The following is a 16,441-nucleotide window of genomic DNA, read 5'->3' as shown; positions in this document are numbered from 1 at the left end:
CAAGCTCTTGATGAAGAAAGGGTGATGTAGGTTTATTTACCAAGCCAAAGGAAGGAGACTGGCAGGTGCTGGTACCTAGTCTTTGATATGATGGCACAGCCTCAGCAAAAAGAAAACTTCTTTACTGATGTGAATGTGATGTGCGTGGTTTATTTTCTACTAGAGAAAACCTACAGCTGTGGTTCAGCAAAACACCTGTTTGGTTTTTGTTGTTGTTGGTTGCTGTTTTGCTTGTTTTTTAGGTAGGGAGGCGTTAATTAAAATGATGCTTCATGTATTCTTCCATCATGTTGGTCAGATGAAGTTTTTGTTCGCTACAAACTTATTTGAAGTGTTGCTAGTTGACCCCTGACTCTGGTGAATTTGGATTCTGACAAGCAGGTGAAAAGGCTGGGAGAAGGAAACATAATGGAGCAGATTATCTTGAGTGTCATCACGCGGCACTTGCACGGCAACCAGGTGATCAGGCCCAGTCAGCATGGGTTTGAAAGGCAGGTCCTGCTTCACAAACCTTATCTCCTTATATGACAAAGTGACGTGCTTAATGGATGAGGGAAAGGATGTGGATGTGGTTTACCTTGACTTCAGTAAGGCTTTTGACACCGTTTCCCACAACATTCTCCTCAAGAAACTGGCTGCTCTTGGCTTGGACTGGCGTACGCTTTGTTGGGTTAAAAACTGGCTGGGTAGTCGAGCCCAAAGAGTCATGGTGAATGGAGTTAAATCCAGTTGGAGGCTGGTCACTAGTGGAGTCCCCCAGGGCTCAGTACTAGGACCAATTCTCTTTATCATCTTTATCGATGATCTGGATGAGGGGATCGAGTGCACCCTCCGTAAGTTTGCAGATGACACCAAGTTAGGTGCGTGTGTCAATCTGCTCGAGGGTAGGAAGGCTCTGCAGGAGGATCTGGAGAGGCTGGACGAATGGGCTGAGGCCAACTGTATGAAGTTCAACAAGTGCCGGGTCCTGCACCTGGGGCACAACAACCCCAAGCAGTGCTACAGGATGGATGATGAGTGGTTAGAAAGCTGCCTGGCAGAGAAGGACCTGGGAGTACTGGTTGATAGGCAGCTGAATATGAGCCAGCAGTGTGCTCAGGTGGGCAAGAAGGCCAACAGCATCCTGGCTTGTATAAGAAAGTGTGGCCAGCAGGACTAGGGAAGTGATTGTCCCCCTTTACTCGGCTCTGGTGAGCCCACACCTCGAGTACTGTGTTCAGTTTTGGGCCCCTCACTACAAGAAGGACTTGGAGGTGCTCGAGTGAGTCCAGAGAAGGGCAAGAAAGCTGGTGAGGGGTCTGGAGAACAAGCCTTACGAGCAGCAGCTGAGGGAGCTGGGCTTGTTCAGCCTGGAGAAGAGGAGGCTCAGGGGCGACCTTGTCGCTCTCTATAGGTACCTTAAAGGAGGCTGTAGCAAGGTGGGGTTTGATCTATTCTCCCACGTGCCTGGTGACAGGATGAGGGGGAATGGGCTAAAGTTGCGCCAGGGGAGGTTTAGGTTGGATATTAAGAAGAACTTCTTTACTGAAAGGGTTGTTAGACATTGGAATGGGCTGCCCAGGGAAGTGGTTGAGTCACCGTCCCTGGAGGTCTTTAAAAGACGTTTAGATGTAGCACTTAGTGATATGATTTAGTGGAGGACTTGTTGGTGTTAGGTTAGAGGTTGGACTATGTGATCTTGGAGGTCTCTTCCAACCTAGATGATTCTGTGATTCTGTGATAATGGGTTCCTCATCAGAAAATGGTGGTGAACATAAGTCTGTCCCTGTCAGCTTTCTTGGTGCATCAGTACTTGAAGCTTTGCTAATAAACTAGTTTAAATTGTCTGGTTTACATTAGCTTGTTAATTTGTTTGTTTTAACAAACGAAGTTGTGATGGTTTTTATTACAGAAGGACTGGGTCCCATACATGCAATGTGTGGGCCAGCACCAACAACCATTTCATAGTTGTTTCTATTAGCAGCAGCTTTGAAACTCAGATCCCAAGATATTGCCTGCAGCAGCATCCCTTCATGCCTGGCCCATGGGGATGGTAGGAGTGAGAGGATAATTCTCTTCCCAAGGCTGTGAGCAAACTCTGTGGTATGGGAAGATGTTCCCTGCCTACCAACCAGGAGTGCTGCTTGCATTTCCTTTCTGGCTTGCTGGGTTGGAGCAGCTCTTGTTTTTCTTCTTCATTGTGGTTGCCTTTTCAGTTGAAAGTCAAATGGCTCTTGTTTGTACTAAAGACTTTGGTTTTTCAGGATAAAATTCTACATTTATGAAAGTGAGTTGATACAGATGCAATATTTGTTCTATGCAAGCTAAAGATAAAGCAGAAATATGTTTTTTGGGCACTTTTTCCTTGGAAAAAGATATTTTTTTTGCCTGACTTCACAGGGCAACTCTGTGAAAGTGGTGTAAGTAGGTTGCACCAAGCTCACAACTGGGCAATTTACATTGTCACTGGCTTCTATTAATGCTCATGCAAAAATGTAACATCAACTCTGGTGTTTCATTAGTAAAATTATTGTGTAGATAAAAGGGCATGGGGTTCCTAAATCTGCTTTGACTTCCCTCAGCATGGAGCTGTGCAACTCCACTGGCCTTAGTGGATTTTATTTTGCCCCATTGCACCTCATTAACCCCAGAAAGCACATTTTTGGGTGGTGTTAGCCAGCTCTGTGTTGGGATGTGACACATCCCATTTGGACTAAAAGTGCATTTGTTTTGTTCCTGATAAAGCAAGAAATATACACGTGTGTATACAAACACATATGAGATATGCCAGGAAGCACATTTGTAGATGGAAGGATTCAAATCCATATGCATGTGTCTTAATACACATATGCTATTTTGGCCAGGAATCTCTGGGGATCTGCACTATGGCATCTGCACTGTGGCACTCATGGGTGCGGGCATCTCTTCATCTTCTAGAAGAAAAAGGTTCATTGTTGGTTTACCTCAGGACAAATTCATCCCTGTAGCTTCACTAAATTCTGAAGGGTTTTATCATGTATTAAACTGATCTACTAATCTCTTATGATTAACACCCCTGTACTTACCTCAAAATCCCAAAGAACAGAAAAATCCATAGCTGTTGCTTGTTCAGCCCGGGGTACAGTTTTTCTTGGCATGCTCCCATATGGCATTCCCATCAGGATCTGGTGAGCATTAATAAGAGAGATGTATGTGTAGTATAACACACTGTAGTTTTTGTTTGTTTGTTTGTTGTTTTTCTTCCTTAGTGAGTTGCTTTTGGTTGATTTTTAATATGTATTTTATTTCTTAGTACCTGAACAGCAGTGTAAAATATTGAGAATTAATTTCACCTGAATAACTAGAGGAGTTCCCTTTCCTTGGTAACATCCATTAAACAGGAAATATTTTGCTAATGAATTAGATCCCTCCATGAACAGCTCCAGTTTAAATGTCCTTGGTTTAGCAAGAGGCTTCTTTGTCTGAATTTCATGGGTCTAATGCAATAAAGGGATTAGTTTTATCTATTTATTCAGGACTCTTTGAGAGAAGTCAAGAGCACTGGGTTAAGCTTGCAGTAGATTCTGTATTATACAGTCTTGAATTGAAAAATGGTCTCAAGGTGAGGTGAAGGGCAGTTAGGTTTGGGTAAGAAGCATATGACATAGTGACATAAAGAATAGTTTTCATAGCACAGCCTCTCCTGATGACACCATGCACAGCAGTCCTTGCAGCAAGTCCCACAGCTACTGAAGTCCACACAGAGAATGTCAAGGGCTATGGAGAGTTAATAACATATTTACCAGCAGACTCTGGTGTCCATACCAAAATATGTCAGCATTCCTAGCCTAGAAAGGTCCTAGCATATCATCTATCACTTATTTTTAGGGCTATCCCATTAATTTCAAAATCATTTGTGACTAAATGTTTATTGCCTAGCTACTCTCCATATTGTAACAGCTCAGTAGCAATGAGTAACATTATGCATACATTAAAAACAAATTATATAAAGCTTCTTAGTCCTCTACCATACACATAGTTCGCAAAAACAAAACAAAACAAAACAAAAAACAACACACAAACCACATTTGTATTTTTCAGTGCTAATGGCTACATCTCTTCATTCTGGGAGGAAACAGAGCTTTTGCTTTTGGTAGTGTGAACAACCCCATCAAGGAGAACAAAAGCATGGTCCTCAGGAGAGACTCTATGCTGCATTTTTGCTCCATAAAAATCTGTGTTGAACAGAACAGATGCCACTGTCTGTGTATTACACAGCCTTTCAAGACTGTACAGAGTAATTTAGCCAGAGGTATAATGGCTACATTAAAAAATTATTCAATAAATGACCATATAAAGTTAGCTATTAAATCCTTTTCCTTCTCCAAGTACAGCGAGAAATGCAAAAACTAAAAATACAACTCATCCTTGTGAATCATCTGAACTAGAAATACAGAAAAGGGATGCTTCCCAAAAAAACATTATTTGGCAAAGTGCTTGGGACACCATTTGTTACTTCTCTGGATGGTTCCTTTTCAAGAATCTCCTATGCTCATTGATCTGAGGCCATGGCCCTTGTAGGGCCCAAATGGGCTCCTGAGCCCAAGGTGGGATGTTGGCATTGGTACTATCCATCAGAAACCTTGGCAGTTTTTCCAGTGTGACCTTATCCTTGAGCCTGTGAAAGCTCATGCAATGACATGTTTGTCAAAGCTGGACTCGTCAAATCTGGTGAGGATTGCATTGCAGCTGATGGCTCTGGTCCTTCATAATTATGTAGGAAGTTATATATGAGCCTACTTCATTATCTTCACTGTGATTCATAAAATGCAGAGAGGTGAATAAAACATTTGGAAATGTCCCATAATGTCATTGGGGTTTTCTTAATCTGTTTAAGAGCACAGTCCATTTCTTATGGCACTTACGGACATGAACCTGTACCTAGGTTGTGTTTTTCACTTTAGTTGAAACAGGAAAATAGCTTCATGCTAGGTCTCTGAGTTCCTATGTGAGCTGTTGGATGGGCAGGATCTTCAGCAGCCTTTTAGGTCTACTGATTTCAATGCAACTTTTGCTCCTGTCTCAGTAACATCCTTGTAAGTTGTTCTTTGTAAGCAATCATCCCTACACATTTCATTTTTCTAAAGCACTGCCAGTTACAAATTCTTATTTGAGCCAACAGTCTCACATTCATGTTAAGCAGTGGGTATGATATTACAGAGAGGATTAAGCACTTACCTCTGGAATTATAACCAGTCCAAATATTAAACCAAAAAGGACAAGATTTACACCGTACATCCATCGCAGAAATATGAAGTAGGAAGCAACTGAGGAGCCAAAGTGACCTTAAAGCAGAAGATACTTAATGGTTAGGAGTTTGGGGGGGGCTAAGCTGTCCTCAGCAAGACCTAGACCCATATACCCCATAGATCTTCCCTCATATATTGCTGAAGACCCTCCCAACTGTCCCCACTGCTGGTGGAGATGCCAAAGACTGGTGTATGTGCTTCTTGTGTGTCACTGGTGCCTGGGGTGAACAGGGACCGGGGGAACTGGAGCACGGTTTGAATGAATGCAAAACTGCCTTAAAAAATGTCTCACTGCTGTCACATGGCATGGAGAAACTTCCACTTACTTTCCACTTCTTTTATCTTCATCTCCCAGGGTATGCACTGGGTTTTAAAATTGTCAAAGTCTCTCTTAAATTTCACCCATTTCTGAAACAAGACAACATGGCTGTGAGTACAGAGGTGCGAAGCGCGAGGCTGCTTTTTCTGTAGGGCTTCCTCATGCCAAGGTTTGGCAGCACTGCTAGAAGTGGGTGGAAAGCCCTGAAGACCAAATCAAAATCTCTGGTCTAGATCTGGGTCTGATCTTTTGGACTGTTTCAGAAACTACCTTCATCTCCAAAGCCCCTCATCCCCCAGGCGTTCACATTCATTATCTGAATTTATCCCTTCCCAGGCTTTTAGAAAACTACAGTTGTCCTATGATTTTACCATGTTATAGAAGGGTGGAAAATTCAGCCTAGCTCTGGACTGAAAGAATTGATGCAGAAATAACTCTTTAAAACAAAATTTAATTTGATAAAGTACAGAGCTTGGATCCTTCCTTATCAGACCAGCATCTAAATTCCCATTGATTGCATCAGCTCAGGTCTGGCTCTGGTTTTCACTTCTCAATATAACCTCCATGACAACATGCAACTTGGTAACCAACCTCAGTCTTAAAACACCATCAATGCCCCCCCCGTCATCTCATCATTAACTGGGAGGATGATATTTTACAGGAGTCCATAGGGCAGTGCAAGAGGCATGGCCTCTTGTGTCTTTAGGGGTACGTTGTCTCACACTTCAAGGTTTCTGGAGATCACAACCAGAAAGCTGTGCTTTTTGCTGTTCAACCAAATCCCTCCTTACTCCAGGGAAGGTGACAATGAGATTAAGATAGGGGGAAATTTCCCTCTGCTCTTTCAATAATCATCATAGAATTGAAGCTGGCTAGTATTTTTTTGAACATGGACAGCAAGTTTTATCCTGACATCCTAGTATTCCTTTTGCCTACTATGAGTTAATAATCTACCAAAAGTATGCTGAATAAATAAACAGTTTCCATGCTTTTCTCTGCTGTCATTTCTGTACTTACTTTTGCCATCATCATCTTATATGCATACAGCTTTTTGCCTTTCCCTTTTCCCAGGGCTCCTTCAAACTTCTCAACAAAAGCTTGTGCCTCCCTAGTTGGAAAATAAACAAGCATGGATTACTGAAAAAACGAAGGGGCTCTTTAGCTTTACACCTCTGCTTCTTTGAACCCAGCATGACTATGATAATTTCTCTCCCCTCATGCATTGGTCAAGAAGAAAATGATACTTTCTAGCGAAACAAACTCCAAGAAGATGCAGAATTTCCTTCCAACAAACAACTCCATAGAAACAATTTCATTTAGGTTCCTTAGAAGGTAGTAATGATTGCAGTGGTCCAGGGATAACAAGAAAGGACAGAGGTACGTGATACTAGGTAGAATTTTCACCCTGGTCCTACCCCAAAGGGAAAATATGTCAGAAATAATATTGCTTTGCTCTTTTTCCTTTTATTGCAGAACTCCAGAATCTGAGGGTCATAAAATTTTATTTGTAATGATCTCAGGCTCATAGTGTACCTGTGAGACAGAAATGCTGCTTTAATGCAGTTTTCCTGTACAGAGCTACAATCAGATTTTTAGAAATACGTTGGGGTGTTCAAGGCTCCTGATGCTAAGGGAAGATAGAGCAGGTATTGGTCTTCAGGGTGTAAAAGAGTAGCAGAGGCACACAGGGACTGTCCACCTTCACAGTCCTATTATGGCACCTCTGAGCAGCCATTTGGCAAAAGCAGAGTGGGGACATCACCCACATCCATAGGGGGCTGTATGCACCTTACAATGCTATTTTTGAAGTTGAAATTGTTCTTGGGATAAAGGAGGTTTCATATGGTTTTTAACCAAAGATCTGGGATTTGCCTTGAATGGTTTGTGATGAGCCCTTCCCTGTTGGCCTGTGAGCAGCAAAGTTATCTTTGATCCACAAACCTTTGCAAATAATACACTATTTTTTTCCAAGCAACACCTTCTCAGGAAGTCTGAAGTAATACGGCACCTTGCTGCTTTGATTTCCGTCTAGCAATGGGTATGAATAAGCAAAGCAGGGCACAGAGTTTGCTTTAACAAGTAGACTGACAGAAGTGAGTCACTTGGTTTTAAATACAAGTGTAGAATGACATGGTAGTGGATATCAGTTGAACAGATTTGCACCTTGTCTGTTCTTTGGTTACAGAGACTGAAAATCAAATTCCACATTTTAACTCTGATCCTCTGAGCCCAAACAGGCTGGCCAGGTTCAGCTGGTCACTTTTTCTGAGGCTGAGGTGTTATGGTAACAGCAGCAAAAAATGTAGTTTCTAGGAAAGGCAAAGTGCAGCTACAGCTGGTGAAGACTCCAGGAGTGAAGGTTCCTGGTACCTGAGCACTGAGAGCTTCTTCACCATTCGCCAGGGCTTGTTCCTCATAGTGGAAATCAGTTTTTTCCTTTGCTCTACCTGCTCCATCAGCATCGCAAGCTCTTCCTCTGACAGCGATTCCTCATCAAATGAGTTGGAAGACTCAGAGGAAGTACTGTGAGAGACATAAAATTAACAGCACAAAATTGAAAAACTCACAGGAGTTATAGGGAAGTTCTCATGGGTGGGGTGGTCATGTTTACTCTGGCTCCCATGCGTCCTGGGGCAATGTGCAGAACCATCAGCTGGCCTGCAAGTGACAGTCTGTATCCCATGGGGACCACTGTCTGGAGGAAAGAGTGGCCAGCTTCATGGGAAGGCCTTTGGGTGTTTGTATACTGAAATCTCCAGATCTCATGGAGCAGGATAAACTGAGGGGCAGTGCCCCCTGAGCATGCAGCACCCACCAGCATGGTTGATCAAGAGCTGATTGCATTCCACCATAACTCAACTGACATAGTGCTTTGGACCATGTTACAGATATAGAAGCGCTGCCTAGTGCAACAACTGGCTCTGGAGAAATGTTTTTCATGCCTGGGACAAGATTTAACAAGGATGAGGCTTGAAAACGTGACAGATTCCTTTTAACTTTAACATTTCTATAGACCAACCTGGAGAACGTGCCTGGATCTGAAGCATTTGGGCTGAGAAACAGTAATGAAAGAAAACTTTGGAAAGAGTTCGATTGCATGGCAATTTACGTTAATGTTTTTTGCCCTTGTATTTTTTTGGAAGAGCAGTAATATATTTGTAGGCTACTAGTTTTGTAGTTCTGACCCATACACCACAAACTCATGGCGTGTCCATACAGCTGCACGTCTGTCATCTAGCACACTAAAAGGATCATCAAATTACCTGTTTTTCCTGTCTTTCTTCTGTTTGTTCTCCCCCTCCTTTTGTTTTTTATTTGTTTTCTTTTCTTTATTTTCTGAATTCTTCTGATCTTTAGTAGAAGCCTTTTTGTCTCTCTCTTTTACTTCTGCGTTTTTTCCATCACCATTTTTCTTTTGATGTTTTTTTCTCCTAGAAGCTCTGTTTTGTCGGGGACAATTTTCTTCCTCTTTGCTTTCATCTTCTTTGTCTCTCTGTGGCTTTTTTCTTCCAAGTCTACCTGCTCTGACAGTTTCCCTGCGGGGCTGTTTCTTAGATATCTTCTCCTTTCCTTCATCTTCTGCAAGGGATTAAAAACAAAAAACCAAAACGAACAAACAAACAAAAACACTTTGGAAAACACTTAGCTTTCCATATTGGATTGGCACAATAAGGATTCATTAGAAAAGTGCCAGCAGGATGCCTGCTGCAAACCTGAGGGAAGTCAATGAGCAGATTCCTGTTGACCTCAGCGGGTTTTGCATTATGCCCTGCCCAAGAGCCAAATACAGCACTTTGGTATGCAACTATTTAAGACAGCAAGGCCCATTTTATCACATCAGCAGCTGATGTGTAACTATGAGAAAATCGGAGCTTAGTTACAAAAGCAAAAGCCCATCCAGCCGAGAGCATAAACAGGTATCTTCCTGACCTGTAAACACTCCAGAGCAGCAGAAACAGAAACTGCAGTCAGTTAAACAGCATGCAATGTGCTGCTTGTTGCAATGTCCTTGAAAGCTCTTTACTTCTTTAAACTTGCTACGGAGGTCTTCTATTTATATATAGAAAAGGTAGTGCTTAGGCAGCACCAGGTTTTGCTTCTCTATTTTGCCTTCTATAAGAAGGTCTATATCCACACAAGGAAAAGAAAAACGGGTAATCTTTGATACACATTTTATTCTCACTGGCATTGCAAATAAGAAACTCATTTGTCCAGGTTAAGAAGCGTCTCCAGCTTAAAGGATTGAAATACAACATGCTTTTTATTGCAGAATATCATGGAAAAGGGGAAAATAACATTCTAAAAACTCCAAGCCCCTCCATCCCTTTTGCCACCAAGTACATTAAAAATAATAGTAAAGTTTTTCAGGTTCTCTTCACTTCTAATTGTCCAAAATTTGACTGATGAATATAGGGTTCTCATGAAAAATGAAGTTTGTAGTTTTGGCATGGATTTTTTTTCCTAGGGTTGAAGAAATTACAATGGAAGAAGGAAATTGTGCTGGAGTAGGATTCATAGGCAAAGATGAACAGCCTAAGAGTAGAAGAAAATGGAAGCAAAGAGGATTTTAGTATTTGTATTTTTCTTTTCATTAAAAGATAGAAGTTAATAACAAGCAAATAGTTTTTGCTTGCTAGTCAGGAAAAATAGAAGGAGATGGTAATCATACTTGTCTTTGGGAATGAGAAAGAACTTTTCAACTCATTTCTTGAGATCCATTAGGTAGGTTTCACTTACTATGTAATGTTCCATCTCAGCTGAATTTCAGATAGTGATCTAGATCAAAGGACCAACTACACTCTTTGAGAAAATGTTCATTTTGTGCAGCCAGCCATAACAGTTTTAATTTGCAACCTATCAAATACTAGGGTGAATGTGGAGCATTCATCTATTACTTTTATCTTATTTCCTTCTTTTGCTGTATGGGAAAGGTGGATATATTTAAAAAAAAATCATAGTCATTTTGCTAATTACTTTCTCACATTTTATGGATAGTATAGACCGTACAGACATGGTTGTGAACCATTTTTTCAGTTGTCTAGACACTCGTATCATCTACCCAGTGTTGTTACAATCATAAGTCTTAGCTATCTCTATTTAGTGGTATAATCCTACCCCTTAGCTATTTCTCCTTATTAGGCTGTCCTCAATCCATTTTCATTTTTATCTTCTTGTGGTCAGGGTTAATCAAGACACCAGTGCATTATAGTAGCATGCATTGCAGGGAAAGCAAACAGGACCTCGGCACAATACAAAGCATTCACAGGGTGATGCTTTACTGGAATACCTGTTATACTTGGGGTGGCTGTAGAGGGACAAGGGCTACAGCAGCCTCCCATGCTAGGAGCATGGATGAAGAGGGGCAGGCTGCTTAAGCTTGGTGTTTTACATATCGCTATCATAAATCAAACCTCAAGGGAAAAATCTGTGTGCTTACAAGTAGCTCACAAAATGGTTCCCATTGTAGAGCATGTCAAAACCCAGAGAGAAAAAGGAAAGACATCACCTCCTGGATTTAAAACAAGACCATATTGTTTAATCTCTACATTACCTTCACTCTGTGTGTCACTCTCGACTTGTCCATCAATCTCTATTCCAGCTGCAAGACAAAGAATGAAGAGTAATTGCACTTGTTGCTGGGATTTACACATGATGCTTTACACAGCGGATCCTTAAGCGCAAGCTGAGCTTGGCAGAACATCCCTTATTGATTACACATTATATTCTTTTCCTACAGTGATGCTCTTAATATTCCTTTTAGTTTAGCAAATAGACAAAAATTCCTTGCATGAGCAAACAGAAATTGCACAGTCTTTGAAAGATGAAACATGGTGCGCTTGGGAAGTCCTGAGACATTTTGCTAAGTGTGTGGCAGCATCTGAACTGAAATGACCTCACAGTGATACCAACCATCTTCCATGATGACCTGTAACGTGCATTTCTTTTTCTTCCCCATGACAGCCTCTGTCTTTTGCATGGATACCAAAGCTGCTGTGCACCTTGATCATAAGCAGGTTACTCTCTCTTGCAGCATCCACGTGCTCCTTCTCTCAGCATTGTGGGCAGACAGGCACGTCCAGCTGTGGCTGGGCTCCTGCATGTAAGCCATGCGGGCAGGGAAGGCAGAGAGGAACACAGCTCTGCCTCAGCCCACCCAAATGCTTTCCCTTCTTCTTCCCTCTCCCTGTGAAAGGCAGCTGTCGGCGTTATGTTGCATTTCATGATTTAAACATGAAGGAAAGCCCCATGGTGGATGCTTGGCAGTATCGTATGAAACACAGACACAAGTCACGTCTGGTTCTGACATAAGCATAGGGCTGCAGACTTCAGCTGTCTTAATGCCATATTCTTTACTGACCTGCCTCAATCTCTGTAGCCGTGTTAGTCCCTCTCTTGCACCTCAGTAAACATCTTAGTGTGGTGCCTCTTGGCAGTCTTGTTGTCCTCCACCCGTGTCCTCTGTAGGGGTCTCAGGAACAAATAGAGGCAGTAAGGAGCCAGCACTCAGGATGCTGGCCTCTCTTTTTCTTTCCCTCCTTCTGCTCTGTGTGACCTCTGCAGACTCATTGTGCTTGCTGGTAAAATGGGATAGATTTTCCTTCTAGGTGCTCCGAGGCTTAATTAATTAATGTGAGACCCTCATTTGGAAGGTCCTTTTGTACCGCAAAGTATTGTGTTGCATCCTGCAGCTTGTGTCTTTCGATGGGCTGAGCCTCCAGTGGTGATAGGTTTGTCTGAATTATCTCTGGTTTAAAATCCACAGTGTCTGCCCCAGCGGCTGGCCTCAGGAGAAGGATTCAGCAACAGCTTTAGCTTTCACTCAAATCGATGCATCCCCAACACTGGGTTTCTGGCAGGTGCCAGCCTAGATGGGGGATCCTTTTTTTGCTGAATTTTGGTCCACAGACACCTTCTGAGTATTTTAAGCCTGATCCCATGGATTGCTTGATCTACCTTTGACTTCAGCTCAGTTTAGCCTGAGCTAAATACATAATGCATTATAATTTTAATTATATATATATTATTTATAATTTATAATGTATGTGTCCATACATTATTAACTGCCCTGACCCTACAAGTTCATTACACAGGGCATTTCCACCATGCTTCCCCACACCTATGAGTCTGACTGGGGCTGAAGTGTTTGAAGGTCTTCCCAGTGAACAAGTTTCACCTGTAACCCTACCTGTTGTTGCAGTAGGCTGAAAAGTGTTTGCAGATGTGATCACTGGACCATTGAATTAATACTGCTCCAGGCCAACTTGCAGCTGCTGGAGGCTACTGCACCAGGTATTCTGCAAACCACTTCAAATGCCTCAGGGCTCAGACCTAATCATCTGTTTTCTAAAGGGAACTTCATTTCCCTTGTTAACTGAAAATCACGTTTCTGGAGAACCAACTGCTCCGTTCAGATTAAGAGATGAAAGGGGTGCAGGTGCACATCACAATCCTGCAGGACTGCTCTGGTGCTGGTGCTGCTTCTGTTTTAGGGCACCCTACTTCTTCAGCAAGGTGCACCTAGCTGCTGCTTACATTCTCAAGGTATGTTCATGTGGGCATCTCATTGCTGGAGGTATTCAAAATGCTTCAGGAAGGAGTGACTTGAGTGTCCTGGTTTCTACCCTGCCATGTGGGCAGTTATTCATCATTCATCTGAAATGGGGCAACCATGGGCTACAGGAGTACTTCTGTGACTTTGCATCCCCACAGATACTGGTTACATGATTTTTGGAAGGTGTTACAGAGTGCAGAAACATTTTACTGTGGTTCACTGTGTCTTTGAGATCTGCATAGCCATTCCTGTGAAACACGGTGCCCCCCAGAACAGCTGCTAACACATGCAAATACATGGCCAGGTAATACTGCTGCCTCCTGTGCTGAGCCAAAATGCCTGCCCTCTGATGTTATAATCTGTACTCCAGCTCACAGATGTGATGGCAAGGTTGCAATGTTTTCATGGCAGTTATAGGCGTATTGGGCACAACAAACCCAGAGGAAATCTGTGGCCCCCACATTGTGCCCCTCACTGCACAGAGGATGAGATCCCACCACACCATAGAGGTGTGTTAGATAGAGGGTGTTAATGAGGGATCCCAGAGTACAGGAAAGAGCACAAATATTAGCTGTATTTAATGTGAGGAAATGCATGAACATGGCTGTTTAGTTGCTCAATTTATTTGCAATAAGCTCTCTGTTGATGTTGCTTTCCGTTCACTGCACCTACAATGTCAAACATAGCAAAGTTGACCATAACCAAACAGCACTCTTAGAGTTTTGGTGTCAGCATTCTCCCTTTTTTATAAGGAAGGATCATTATCTTTCACACTGCCAACTTCATCGGGCTTGCTCATGTGAAGAAGAGGGAGGTGCATAATGGTGGGTAATTATGTCCTAATAAAAAGGATTATTAAGATGTCTGACTGAATGTTTGCTGGTAAGGTGAGATCCCAACATTGTTTTTCAGATTTGGTGTATTATATTATACATCAGTCTCCTTTGCCTGAGAGTCTCACATCAGTGTAAACAAAATAACCACTCCAGCTGGTGTTGCCTTCCTCCTCCAGAAGCAGCGGTCCACCTACACCTGATCTACAGCCACATGAGAATGATAAAAAAACCTCAAGGTCTTTGACCCTCATGACACATATCCTTGGGAGGAGAGGCAGAGGAAGACCAGGCAGTGCCAGATAGTGGGATGCAGAAGACAGGCTGGGCAGGTGAGCCTGGGGAACCTTGAAAGGGTAAGGTTTGATGTGGTTTTTGATATGTGCTTAGAGATCTGTAGTTTTACCCCAGAATCAAGCTGAAGGAGATCTTCCTGTACCTCTGTGCTACTTTCCATGTGTGGCATTTGTAGTGCATTTCAGGTAGGCTGGACAGCAAAGAATGTTGGTCAAAAACAGGAAGAGTGAAAAAAAAATACTGTTTATGTATAAAGCTGAACTACTCATAAAAAAAAAAGCTGAGATAGTCTACAAAAATGCTGTATGTGAAGTTGGAAAAATACACTTTTTTTCATGCCCTTTTGGTGCTCCTCTTTCTTTGAAGGTTGCTTCATTAAAGGAAATATATACAAAAACATTGCAACAAACACCCATCATGGCAGGCCTGAGAGAGCAACAAGACATCTGTGTTCTGAGAGAGGTCGCACAGGAGGACCTTCCATGCATCAAACAGATCCTGAAACAGCTCTGCTTAGGACTGACCTGGGCTCACGTACCTGTACAGTGGGGAAACAGTGCCAGACTTCAGCATCAAATATTATCATCCTCAGCTATGAGTTTGATTTTCCTAAGAGGGTAAAGTGTCTTGCAGGTTTTATGATTTCTTAGGATTACAGATGAAGTGGGATTAATGGATTAGTCTGTTACCTCAGAGTTATTCCACACAAGGTATGAATAAGTAATGCACAATCATGAATCCAGCTATTACTTATGTAAATTTCAGCATTTTATGCGTAGCATGAGCAATTTATGGAGTTCTAGCACTAATTTTCTGGTCCTATACTATTTAGTTTGTTTCTCCTCACATCGGTGACTAATGCTACATAATTTGGCAGTTTCAAGCATACAAGGACGTTAGACTTCTCACACACCTCCAAGTGTTAAATAAAAAGCAGTTGTGTTATGGAGAGAGGGTAACTGAATCCAGGAGGCACATACAACATGCTCCTAAATGCTTAATGAGATAGTGTTTCTTGCTTGCTTGCTTTCTTATTAATATAGGGCTTTAGCTAATTAATCCATGGATTACATGTATTTAATATTCATCTCATCTATAAATAATCTTGACTTGAGAAGGTTTTTCAGTAATAACAGTAATACCTGAGCTGTGTGTGGATATTTTGATCAGAGCCTAAAAGTTGAGAATTGTCAGAGCCAACTCTAATGTTATATCTGAGACAGACATTTAAACTTAGAGATCACTTCCCAGAACTGACTCACTTCTGTGGGACTGATGGTTAAAGAAAGCTACATACTTTTGGGAAGGAAAATAATCGTGTTTTCCAGGGTCTCTCAGACATGCTCGATAAAATTGGATCGGGCACAGTTGTGATCCAATTTGTTGACCAAAATATGCATTTTATTTTGCAAAACAAATTCAGACTGAAGCATGGAAATGCAGCCTAGGCTACATGTTAAACCTGAGCTGTGCAGAGGTCATCCTCGCTCTCACACAATCCCTGCAATGCTGCAATGTTGCTCTGGACTTTGGTATAGGAGTCTGGAGTGACCTCAGTTAAGGCATCAGGGAAATGCTCAGAATGTAAGGAGTCATCAGCAGCATTTGCTGTAAATATGTGGGTAACAGTTTCATTAATTTAACATAATCTGGCAAAGAAATTTCTCAGCTTTTTGCAGTCTCTGAAAATTTAAAGAAGTCGTCTGTCTCCCAAGCAGAATGGTTGGCCTGGACTGTGGCTGGAGGTGCCAAACATACATCCTATGCTGTTTATGCACCATGGGCATTAGCTGCTTTCAGGGACCATTTGGTCGCACTGAAAGAACATGTGTGAGACTAATCTTATGGTGTTTGGGATGTTCAGCTCAGTGTCTTGCCACCTCGTGCTTTTACCCATGGAAATAACCTTTATCTGAATAATCTCAAGCCAAGGTGGGGAGCACAAGGTCCTCAGAGCCATCAACTTTCAACAGAGCCATAAACCATCAACATCAACTTGAGAGCCTCAAAGCCATCACTTTTTCAATTTCTTTCTTGTTATTATTTCACAGTGTTCTATTTTTGGCTTTTCCTCACCTCATGCCTGAAGGCATAACTGAGATTTTCCTGGGAAGGATCACAGCAAGCTCTGAACATGCAGTTGGTCTGTATTTTAGCTAAAGAACAATTACTG

At 42.1% G+C, this 16,441-nt stretch overlaps 1 protein-coding gene across 1 annotated transcript in view; it reads right to left on the bottom strand.

Annotated features, from left to right (window-relative positions):
- TMC2 (transmembrane channel like 2) overlaps positions 1 to 16,441 on the bottom strand; it is a gene marked incomplete at its 5' end in the record, with an annotated part of 54,276 nt that overhangs the window by 22,294 nt on the left and 15,541 nt on the right. The window contains 7 exons of the mRNA XM_080582357.1: positions 3,045 to 3,143; positions 5,197 to 5,303; positions 5,594 to 5,675; positions 6,604 to 6,694; positions 7,957 to 8,109; positions 8,850 to 9,162; positions 11,138 to 11,185. Of these exons, the coding sequence (XP_080438483.1) occupies positions 3,045 to 3,143; positions 5,197 to 5,303; positions 5,594 to 5,675; positions 6,604 to 6,694; positions 7,957 to 8,109; positions 8,850 to 9,162; positions 11,138 to 11,185 (893 nt within the window). The remainder of the gene's footprint in view (positions 1 to 3,044; positions 3,144 to 5,196; positions 5,304 to 5,593; positions 5,676 to 6,603; positions 6,695 to 7,956; positions 8,110 to 8,849; positions 9,163 to 11,137; positions 11,186 to 16,441) is intronic.

Source organism: Anser brachyrhynchus, assembly GCF_964034855.1.
Source record: "Anser brachyrhynchus genome assembly, chromosome: 2".
Lineage (NCBI taxonomy): Eukaryota > Metazoa > Chordata > Aves > Anseriformes > Anatidae > Anser > Anser brachyrhynchus.
Note: the sequence above shows the minus strand (reverse complement) of the source record. Positions and strands in the feature narration are given on the sequence as shown.